This window comes from Larimichthys crocea, unplaced genomic scaffold (genome assembly GCF_000972845.2).
Source record: "Larimichthys crocea isolate SSNF unplaced genomic scaffold, L_crocea_2.0 scaffold268, whole genome shotgun sequence".
NCBI classification, from domain to species: domain Eukaryota; kingdom Metazoa; phylum Chordata; class Actinopteri; family Sciaenidae; genus Larimichthys; species Larimichthys crocea.
This window is the reverse complement of record NW_020853535.1, coordinates 44694-56890: the sequence shown is the minus strand read 5'-3', so window position 1 is coordinate 56890 and position 12197 is coordinate 44694. Positions and strand designations below refer to the sequence as shown.

Genomic DNA, 12197 nt, shown 5'->3' with positions numbered 1-12197 from the left:
AAAACAAATGAAAAAAAATTATCTTGTGTAGCATAAAGGGACTACAACTTTAATTTTGTTGTGGAACCCTGTGATGGAGAAAGAAATTAATTTTGAACTTTTTATATGTTACATTAATTGCTAGTGCTGGTGCCCAGAACACAGTAAAGCACAAGGTCGCAATTGCAGCTTATGGAGGTAAGAGTAGTGGCAAATTCATTATATTTGACTCTGGGTTTCTGGAGCATGCATCCAGGAGATGAGGTCCTGGTTGACCAAGGTCTTACCTTTTACATGCTGTATGAAAGAAAGATTAAAACTTAGAATTTGGACAGACTGGAGTTGGGCAAAGATATGTGTAGTAACGTTTAGATATAACAGAGTTTGTTAAAGACAGATATTAATTCAAGCAGCATTCAACAATTAAATATATTGCACCACATAACTGGTTACTCAATGTGATGAAAGTTAAGCATTATAAAAGGGGTTAAAAACATCTGCAGTCTCACCAATCTGATCTCCATCCATTGTGTGGATGCTCCAGTTATTATATTTTCAAAATCAATACACACCATTGTCCTAGTTCGGTGCTGGTAGTGGTCAAATAACTAAAGAATAGGAGGAAGTACTGCACACAGCACTCCAGAGAAAGATGTAATGCTTATACCAACCTCAAGGTGGTGGTCTAAGGAAAGGACTGGAAATGGCTGGAATGACGGCACTTCATCTTTTTCTGTGGTACTCATCTCCCTTTCTGTACTTATTTAGCCATTTTCTTTAAATTGATGCATTCACACGTGATTAGAGATAAAATGATTGTTATACAAATCACAGCACACCTGACTAATCACTAAAAAATATTACTCCGCCATCTCCACTTTGTTACGTCCTGAAATAAATAACATGTAAACAAATAAGTCTACTGGAAGTCAACTTTAATAAAGTAATACAACTGAATTTACAATTGCAGCTTTCTTCAATGAATATTCTGTGTGTTATGGAGCTGTCAGATCGCCTTGTTAATACAGGTGTGTACCTCGTTTGTGTGCAGCACAACAGATCGAACAGTTCAGTGAGCTCAGGGAAAATATTTTTAAAGACTAAAGGTGGACTAATATTGACTGAAGAGGAATATTCCGTTAGATAAAAACATGTTGTGATTTTGATTACATCGATCTTTGTTCAATACATTTTGACTTTTGGACTTTACAATGCTGTGGAGTTACTGGAAATGTTTGGATCAACCTCCATCAGCTGTGCCTCTCGTGTAATATTGCTTAATTAAATTGCTTTGACCTGTTAATTCCTTTTAACTATTCAGAGATGCAGAAGGTATAGAGCTTTGCTTTGCAGGTTTGGATCACACTTCTTGTACCACTGAAGACTCCGCTACAACCTGCCCGCCTGAAAGTCATTCATTCATAGACTATATTAGGCAGCATATATAGAAAAATAGAAAGCCTTTGGCATCAGCACAATTTCAGCAAAGAAATGTGTCATACGTTCAAGACTTCCATGTCCAGGTGAACCTCTTTCAGATCATAGATTATCAGCAACAATATGACAAACATTTCATTATATAATCCAGTACTATATTATTAAGGCAGTAATATTCAGCTATGTTTATATTAGTTAGTTGAAACAGCTGCAGTGGCAGTGACCACATTTTCTCATTTTAAATTTAAAATAATTTAAAGAAATAAGAGTCCTGAGTTTGAGCTTGGCTGAGCATGTCAGACATGTACAAACAGGAGGTTGCAGATTTGTAAGCAACTACTACTTGCATTTATTCTCTGACAATATGAGATTCAATTAGATGGTTACTGATTCTGGAAACTACCTAATTTTAGGTGTAAACAAACCGACTGTACAAAGTAGTGTTTATCTGTAAATCCACAGTACTACAAGACATGCCTACTGTATGACACATCCTCAAAACTGTCACAGTCTGGTCAGGTTTAGGCACAAAACTTCACAGTTTGGGTCAAAAGAACAAAAAGAGAACCCAGGAAGTTCTACCCAGGATTTGCTTTCTTTTTTCTTGCTTACCCATTCTTTTACATTTTCTTCTTGTTGATGTTTTCTGACTTGACCAATTCTTACCATGGTTTGCCACATGAGGGGGCGGCAACCAAGCACTTTCTGTTTTAATGCTCTTGCTGATGTCATCAATGATGTCACAGGTTTGGATTAGGTTGTGTATACACATTAATAATAGTTATTATTTAGTGTAAGGCTGATTTGTAATGGTTAGAGTTTGTAAATCAACAAGGAATACTTCTGTCTTATTTATAATGATTCATGTCTAATGGTATGTCACTAACTGTACCTGTTTTAGGTGATTGTGATAGAGTGACCCTGAATATAGCATGATTCTACTGATTGTTTAGAAGAGTAAAGGCCTTACTTAGTTTGTGTCAGTCAATAGAGAGTGAAGTTCAGTGTTTTTGTCAGATCTAAGATGCAAACACAAGCCAAAGACCAGAATCAGTTTACTGGTGTGACAAAATAGTGTAAACTCTCAAAATGGCAGGATGGAAAAACCTTCTAAGTCCTTTCCTAAACACTTTTCCTTGACCTCCGTTTAAAAAATGTCATGAGATCAAGGAGAGATGCAAAGGAGAATTCATAAGGTGCTCTAAGAATCTGACTGCAGCTTGACTAGACTACATCTTTATGTAGTGCTACCTCGGCCACCCCTCTAGCTCCGTCTATTCAAGAATCCTCATTTGCAATTATATTTGTAGCAGATTTACTCACTCATAATATTGAAAAGTATGTGTCCTTGGTTTCACACAGAAGGAGACAAAAGCAGGCTCCTTTTTTTATCCAGCAAAGGAAACCTTAAAGCATTGCCAGTGTGCAACTGGTCTTCATAACCTTGTTTCCCAAAAAAAAGTCTCACTATGTAAAATGTGGATATAAAAAAAAAAAATTTGTACAAAACATAAAACTCCATATTAAATTGAAAATAGTACAAAGACAACTTATCATTTCTCGATGCAGTGATGAGCTTTTGCGAGTGTTCCTCAGCCCATGTGGTGCTGTCCACAACAGTATCAAGTCTGTTTTTGATGTAGTGTTGTCTGAAAACCTGAATACTGTACAGGTTTACAATATTGGTTTTATCTGGGATGCTCTTTTTTGTATCAGAATCAAGGTCAGAGTCACTTTTATTGGCCAAAAAAGTGTAAAAATACAAGGAATGACAAAAGTCAGATGGAACTGCTTTCATTATCATTTATTAACACAGAAGGAAATAAAAAGTAATAATTTTACATTCTTATTAGTGTTGCACATTGATGCTGATTAATTTCAGACAGTGTTACAATGAAGTGCCAATTAAGTATCAATAATTTCTTCCAGCATTAATTCTCACTATTATCAAAGTAGTAGCCTAATAACAATGAGATGAATGAATATCTTTTACATAGAGAAAAAACTGCCAATTATTAATTGATTGTGTACTGTACACTGAAGAATCTGAAGAAAGGAACATTATTATAGAACATTATAGAGATGACAGCCAAAACAGCACTGAAAGAGATTAAATCTTCATAACAAAGAGATTGTGCACTGAGCACCTGCTACAGGTAGCATTAGTGTGTGCACCTCATGATCAAGCCAGAGTTGGTCACGACCCAAAGTTGGCGCAGGTCATAGGACACGTGGCGGACTGTTGAACACATTGGGACCTGCCTCCATGCTGTGCCCATTCGGCGAGAACTGCTGATCCCCACTCTGTTGAGAAAACAACTTATTATTTTAGCTTTTTTCTTTGACATAAAATAGTTTTGGTCCTTATTTTGTTAATTTACAGCACATACCTTTATGAATAGATGTAATAAACAAGTGCTTAAAACAATATATCATTCCTTCAAATGTGGTTGTCTTACCTTTCGTAGAGCAAGCCAGTTATAGACACTGCAAAAACCCTTCCATAAGTCCCCACTTCAACCATTCTCATTTTTGGCCCTGACACGTATGCCCACCTAGTGGCGGCACAGGAGGCTGGGTTCATTACCTGTCATAAGAATGATAGAGTTGTCATGGTGAGAGAGTATGGTTCATGTGAAAGTAATTCAAACACCACTAAATAAGGACATGAGATTTCACTGGAACTGGAGTATCCAACCTGTGTGACCATGACCCGATAGCTTGAGTCGACTCCCCAGCATCCGTAATTTAGGCCACAGCTGTAGTACCTCAAAACCCTTGACAGGTAAGACCAGCTCAGAGTGCCCACTCCATAATAGGATGAGGCTCGGGACCTTGTCAGACAGTAGGTACGGCTGTTACTAGCAACTCCCACAACCTGATCATCACCTCCAGCATCCAATTGCTGCATACTCAGACCTGTGCAACACAGAGGCATGGGTCATTTAATTAGCTAGCAGTGAATGCTTTATGTGTGTACTATAATAATAATAATAAGAATAATAATAATAATAATAATAATTACCACTAGCTGGTCGAAGTTGGCCACCTACGGATTTGTAGACCCTGTTCCTGGTACTAGCTGCCCACAGTCCTGCAGGTCCGACTGTGGCATGCTTGAATTTGAGTGTGCTCATTCTGTACCAACGTGATCCCATCAGGAAATACATGTAGTAGCTCCTGTCTATTGCGACCACTTTTCCCTGCCCAGCATCAATCTGCAAGGCATTATTCAGCCGTGGAGACTCTTTGCAGTTCCAGGCTGTAAAGACAAAAATCATGATTGATATGAGTGGAAAATAAATATCCATATTTAAGAAAAGCAATTAAATCTAATTTGATCTGAAACTTAAAACCTTCAATATTTTGTGATAAAACAATGAACAGTGACCTACCATGATTGACAGCCAGGTAACACAGCACCAGAAAGAAGGCTGTGACAGCTTTCATGTTGCCTCTGTTTTTGTGGGTCTGTAGTCAGCAGTGACTCTCTGGATGTACCTCTGTATCTGCGTGGAGCTGCTGTCCTACATCTGGTCTGGTCCGTCTTGCTTTTATACTCTTGACCTATGTGCCTAACCTTGACAAGCTGGTTGTGCAACTTGTTCGGGGAACGAGGAAATTTCTGTCTGTATTTATTTACTGTAACCTGTCACTTAAAATATGCAGCTGGTTGGTTATAACATTTACTTGATGATGCCGTTACACCTCAAAACTTGGCATAGTCAGACTTTGTCAGATTCTGCAAAATATTTCAGAGACAGAAATTGTATATTATGTTTGTCTTACTAGTTATCTTTTAGATTGATACATAAAAACAACAGATAAAAACAAATATGAAATTAGTTATGTTATTATTCGCCTTGTCCTGGGTATTCATCTCGTGACTTCCTATTTTGTTTTGAAAATTAATTGTCATAGTCCACGTTTTGTCCTTGCCTTGCCTTTTTCTTAACGTAAGCCTGTAATCTTTGCCTCACTGAGAGTGAATTTTCTTATCGTTTGTACATTGCATAGTTTATTTTTGTAGTTTAGTTAACTTTCATAGCCCTTTGTTAGCCTCCATTGGAGTATTTTTTTTTTTATTTTTTTTTTTTTAAGTTTCAAAGTCTAGCTGAGCTGGATTTAGGAGTGTGTGTTACTTTAAGTCTTTCAAGACCAGAGTTTAGTTTTTCCTTCCTTTTGGAGAGCTTTGAGTAGTTCATAGCCTTTTGTTTTTTCTCCTAGCGGAGAGATTTGATTTATTTTATCTTTGATTAGTGATTTCTTCCGTCCCCTTTTCGGAGTGTTTTTTTTTAAATATCATTAATAGTCTTAATAGTCTTCCGTTTAGTTTTTTCCCTTAGAATTCATAGACAATTTTTTATAGCCTGTTTATCACTCTGTCTGAGAGGTTGGAGAATTTAAATAAAGTCTGCCTGAACTATTATTACTCAGCATCTGAGTCCTCTTTGAGTCCAGGTCTGACAATTAGTCTTAATTACTCTTATTAAGCAAACTGTGGTTGCCCCAGCAGGGAATGAGAAAATTTAACCATAAAGCCTCACTTCAAATATGCACCTGGTTTTATCAGGTACAACCTCCCTTCCATTTAGGATGTGTGTGTTTTTTGTGTGTGTGTGTTGCTGGAACTGAAGCCATTACTCATCAAAACTTGGGGCTCCTAGACTTTCAATCCATGACCATGTAATGTGCTTAATTACAGTCAATGCTGTAATTAAGTCACTTTTGTGGTTGTCTATTCTATTAACCATGTTTCTTCAAATATGCATCAGATAGAGCCTACCTCCCATTTTAAAGGGTGGTGACCTCTGAGATGAAAAAGCACAGCTGATGGGAGGATGTGCCTGTTTTTTTGTGTGTTGGTTAGAACATAGAAGCCATTACACATCAAGACTTTCAAGCATGCACATTTAAAACACCACACTTAGATTTTCTCATAACTAATAACCTAATGTATCTAAAATAATCTTTAAGTATGTACAACAGGTATTGTAAAAAGCACTAAGATTGTTTCACAATGCTCTGATGTAAAAATACTCTACAAGTATAAATCCTGCATTCCAAATACGACAAAGTGCAAATAATGCATGCATTAATTAATTAAATGCAGAAGTGCAAAATGTACTTAATGAATCAAACATTTCTGCAGAAGGTTTTAGCTACTGTATGTTCAGTTAGATAGTTTAGTTTGGACTTTAAACCCTTCCAAAGGAACGGAAGAAAAATGTAGGGTTGTGAGATGGTTCATGAGAAAGAAGAGAGTCATAAGTCAAAAAGTTTGGGAACCACTGGTTTAATCTTAGACCATGCATTATATTTAATGTTTTTTTCAGCTTTAGCTGCAAGACACGTAATGTACAATTTCTGTCTCTAAAATGTTTTGCAGTATTAAGAGCAATACTACTACTACTACAAAGGCATGCACCATGCACATGCCTGTGTGATTGTGTGTGTAGGCGTGTGTGTGCCTGTGTTTCAGTAAAAGGTGTGTAATGTACAGATGACACATGCATCATTCATTTATCACAAAATGTTGCCAACTTATTTTAAGAAGGAAGTCAGATTATTTTTCAAAGAGCCAGATGTGGTTATATTGATATGGGGCAAAACATATAAACAAGCGAGTCTTGGAGCTGAACAAACATATCAGATTGAAAAATGATAGTCATCACGTCAACAGAAATATGAAAACTGGGGAGAACAGTAATGAGATGAAAAAATCTAACTTTACATATAAACAAAGCAGTGACTATACTGCTGACACATGCCATACACTTGCCATACACGTTTCTGTGTTGGTTTGTGGAGGATTAACACCGTCAGTAAATATTTGAAAAGTCACCTCTCTTGTTCACGTGAACTTTAGTGAACCACCACATCTGCAGTTGTTTACTCACATGACAATATGCCAGAAAAGTTTTGGCAGAAAATGTATGTTAAGCCGTGCAAATGCTCAGCAGCAGACATTGTTTGTTTTTTTTGTATATTTTTGTAGACATTCACACTGGAAAATCAAGAGCTTTGCCTTTGACTCAGCTCCCTCTTCCTCCAATAAGCATGAACAACAGCCAGAACGTTTCCCTCAGTGACTTGCAGTTACATGGAAGTGACCCTCTTGTTCTCTGGGATGAACTCCACCACTGCAGTGCTTAACCAAGGGCTTGTGAGTATCCTAACACCCACTGTACCCGACTATGTAAAACATCACATCTACATTATTTCATGACTAATACCATTATTACTCTAATATCTATCATATTTTATTATTTATTGTATCCAACAGACATTGTTAGAAGAAGCACTAAGTACTCACAATACTACGTTGTAAATTAATTTTAGAAGGAACACAGTAGAAAGTTCTTAAAAATAATTATATTTATATATATACTATATATATATATATATAGATATAGATATATATAGATTTATATATATATTAGAACACATACATAAAAACAACATAAAAACATAAAAACAACATACAAACTGTCAAGACATTTGATTGTAGCTGAACAAACATCAAATCAAGGACTGTGCTGATGAGATGAAAAATATAGCTATTATACTATGCAACTTTCATCTTGAAAAATGGCAGCCCTGTGGTCCTGTGTTTGTTTTTGGAAAAATTAACACTGTCAGATTAATATTTGAAAAGTTACCTCTCTTGTTCATGTGAACGACTACTCAGCATTACCCACATGACATGTCAAAGACAGGTGAATAGATTTAAGCTGTCGAGGGGGGAACATCAAAGAAAGATGTCGGTGAATGTGCTGACGGTCGTGCAGAGGGAGTGTAAGAGTTAGGGTTTTGTCTTTATAAGTGTATTACCATGCAAGGTGCTTACAGACCCCCAGACAGTACCTGGATTGATATGTGGGAGAGAAATGCACCGTATTGAATGGAAAGGGATGGTGGAAGGAGCAAAGAAAGTATTAAGGGATGTGGAAAGGGATGAGCAGAGGTAGGGATTGGGTTGGGATGAGGTAGGAAAGTGAATGGATGAAGGAAACGGGAGGGTAAGTCAAGAAAACAAACAGGACCAGAAGGATACGCCAGTTATAAGTATCTTGACAGGGGACTAGTGGTGCGGTTGAGGCATAGCCCTGCTCCCGTACCTAAGGTAACCAATTAACTTAATTTCAGTAGCAAGGACTATGCCACGGAAATATTTCTTTAAAAAAAAAAACAGATTTAAATTGAATGTGGGCTTAAGATCATTAAGGTTGTTACAAATTTAGTAGCAATATGCCTGATGTTTACAGCAGCCGGGAACCTGGATGGTTTTACCAAAGGTCCGTTGTGTGGCTGCTATGGATGCTGTACTGACACAGAAGGAATAGTGTTCTGAAGATATGCTTGAGATATAGTGTAGATGCTTCTGGAACCTCAACTGTGTGGCCATGATTCCTGTTTTGGTGAGAAACAGTGGGTGTTGCAGTGATACCTTGGTAGTGATACCTATAGCGGAAATATTTTATCAGCAGCTCATATGGGCTGAGATAAGAGTTAAATCAGATCATGAAGATGGGGGAGGAAACTGAAACTGTTGAAGCTCATGTTTGTGTCAGGCCGGGACTCGAATGAGGACTCAGATGCAGAGTTTAGGCAGTAAGCGGTTTTATTTAGGACGGGAAAAATCCTCGACTGAGTGAGGCTATGAAAAGGGCCTAAACTAAGGAAACAAAAAATCACTCCTAGGAGGAAAAAACACTGAACTTCTCTTAATAACAAAATCAAAATCTCTCTCAACGAGGAACAATAAAGCTATGACTAAATGTATTAAAGGTTAACGAAATCAAAATCACTCATAACGAGGAAAACCAAAAGGGCTATGAAACATAAACTAAAGGCGCTCAAAAAACGAGGCTGAAAACACACTAGACTAGATATAAAGTAACAAAAGGCTAGACTAAGAATTACAACAGAAAATCACTCATACGAGGAAGAACAAAAGAATACTCGAGCATCAACGCTATGGCTATGGACATGAAACAAGGCTTTGGTGAATAATCCTGGGACGAAACACTTTGGCACAAGACAAAGGGAGACGCAGACAATATATACACAAGGTAATGGGGAACAGGTGGAGACAATCAGGGCGGGGAAGACAATCAGACCGGTGACACGCGAGGAAGGGCAAGTGACCTGAAACGAGAGAAGAGTTATCTTTTCAAAATAAAACAGGAAATGACAAGACATGACAAAAACCCAACTTGACCTCACCGCGGTGTGACAGTTTGAGCTTCAGCATGGGACAGAAGTGTGGATTGTGTTGTGTGTGTTTGTAACAAGAGTTGCCTTAAGGATCAACTGGTTGTGCAAGAACTGCATGATGGTTGAACAACAAAAGTTATCTTTGTTTAGAATATTTACAACTACTGTGTTGTCATAGTGAATGAGTATGGACTTTCTCAACCATGCATGACCTCAAAGAATGGCAGCTATGGCAATGAGGGGAAGCTCAAGAAGTGTTGATGAAGTAGCACAGGTCTTGGAGTTGAGAGATTTGAACTCTTGGGGTCATGCAAAAGCTACAGAACAAAGACGACTGTCCTCAGGTTGGGTGATGAAGTCATTATGGAAAAAGGAGATTCCGAAAAGAAAGGCAGTGTTACCACAGACACATTTTCGTGCAAAGCAAGATTTTTCCTTAGGGCTATGTCTAGCACAATAGATAGATAAATGTCTAGTTCATAACCCTGGAAAGGCTGTGTGAAAAAGCAAGAACAAATTCTGCAGGAGTTAAGTGGGAGACACTTTATATGTAGACCACATCTATAGTACATTATAGGGGCATTCATAGTAAATTATAATACATTGATAATGCTTTATACAACTAACTACACTTAAAAAATTTAATAATATTTTCTGATGCACTATATCAACAATCATAAAACATTATAGTTGTGTAAAGTGTCATGTGGATGCTCTTGACTAGTTATAAACTTTATTTCACTTCACTTACTTACACTTACTTCACTACTTAGCACAATGATAAATTAAGACACCCCATGGACTGCTGGAGCATATGAGTTCTTACTACAGTTAATTGTTGAGTATGTGTAGGTAAGTATGGGTAGTCATGTATTATAAACCCTGATTCAACCTCTAGTTTATAACTAGTCAAGAGCATCCACAAAACACGACAAAGTTTTAATTCATTATAAGTTACATCTACCTGACAGTTACAGGTACATCAGAAAGCATTATGTATATAGGGCATTATTACTGGATTATAATTCACCATGAATGTTCCCATGAAACACTATAGATGTTGTCTACATGATCTCGAAGGTAAAGGATGACAGAGTTGTGCTGAACCATGACTGGTCATGGTGGTAGGTTACAGTAAATCCCTGACTAACAGGTTTGACACTGAACTTTACGTGAAGTGTACTGCTCTCGTTAATCACCTGAATTCCTATTCGCATTGTTGATGCAGTGAAACTCACACCTGAACCTGATCCTGTAATTTTATGAAATGCAGCAAAACAAAGTTCTCACATTATGAGTGTGCAAACCATCAAACTAGTGTTCTTTAACATCCGCAGGCATGATTTGACAAAGATATGTAAAGGCTTTAGTTTTTTTGTGCCATTGTATGCCTTCATTACAAACAGTAGGGAGATGACAGGAAGTCAGAGAGACGGATACAACAAAAGTCCCCTGCCAGACCCAAAGTGGGCATGCTACAGTACGGGTATGGTCAAATAGTCAAAAATAAGTCCTTTCCTAACCACTTTTCCCTGACCTCAATGGAAAATGTCACGAGGTCAAGGAAAGATATGAAGGAAAGTTCATAAGGAGTTAGGAGAAGACGACCACGGTGATCAGAGAATCCGACTGCACTTACACTAGACTACGTCATTATGTGACGGCGAATGTTACTACGTGATCTGTGGATGGACTACATAATTAAACTACAGAATTAAAATAATAAATCAATATTGTCCAGCTGTCACAGAAGTCGCTGGTATGACAAAGATATTTGATTAATCAGCAACGGTAACTTCCATGAGGATCTGCATGTCACAGACAATTTTTTTAGTCCACAGTCAACAACAGAACTTCATGATCTCTTTATATCACGTCAACACATCTGTTCATATTCACACACGCAGTGTCCCTACATCCTGTAAATGGTGATTTAATCTTTCAGCTGTTACTATCAGCGGGAAAAAACGTACCCATGCCAGGTTGGCTTTACCTTGTTCTGAGGTTATTGTCTGAAAGGATTTTTTTCAAAGTGGCCGCCTCACTTAAATAATTGACAGCTGACTCACACATATTCACATTCCTGTGGTTGCATTTGACACATCTTGTTAAACCATCAATTCCAGAACAATGCTTATCAAAACATCTTAGTAATTGCTTTAAGTTGGTTTTATGTTGAAGTGTGACATATGGTTGACAACCTTAACAGAGTGTAACAAGTATCCATGTGGACACTATGAGAACCAGCAAGAAGTGGTTTGCTGAGAATTGGGAGTGTTTAGAAAATCCTTAGCCAACTCAGGTAACAAACTCCTCAGCCAAGGCACAGAGGACTGTTCCTGGTGTGCCACTAACATGATTCTGAACCTTTTCTCTCTACTAGAGGCTTATTTCCAGGAGTTATGAACACACAAAATAATATATTTCACATCATACATACTTTGTATGAAAAATATGTCGGCTGGGTCCATAAAGTCATACTGTCATGGTTTAGTTCAAGAAAGCTGAAACCAAATGTAGACGTGATAGCAGAGTGAACGAAAGGAGACTTTAATCTCGAC

At 37.6% G+C, this 12197-nt stretch overlaps 1 protein-coding gene across 1 annotated transcript; it reads right to left on the bottom strand.

Annotated features, from left to right (window-relative positions):
* Nucleotides 1–3223: 3223 nt before the first annotated feature.
* LOC104922661 (Fish-egg lectin) lies at nucleotides 3224–4937 on the bottom strand. The gene is made up of 5 exons (XM_010735547.3): nucleotides 4812–4937; nucleotides 4442–4678; nucleotides 4115–4335; nucleotides 3876–4003; nucleotides 3224–3720 (listed from the first exon to the last, which is right to left on the bottom strand). Exons 1-5 carry the CDS (start codon nucleotides 4864–4866, stop codon nucleotides 3579–3581), a joined length of 783 nt encoding a protein of 260 aa, XP_010733849.1. The 5' UTR covers nucleotides 4867–4937; the 3' UTR covers nucleotides 3224–3578.
* Nucleotides 4938–12197: the final 7260 nt, after the last annotated feature.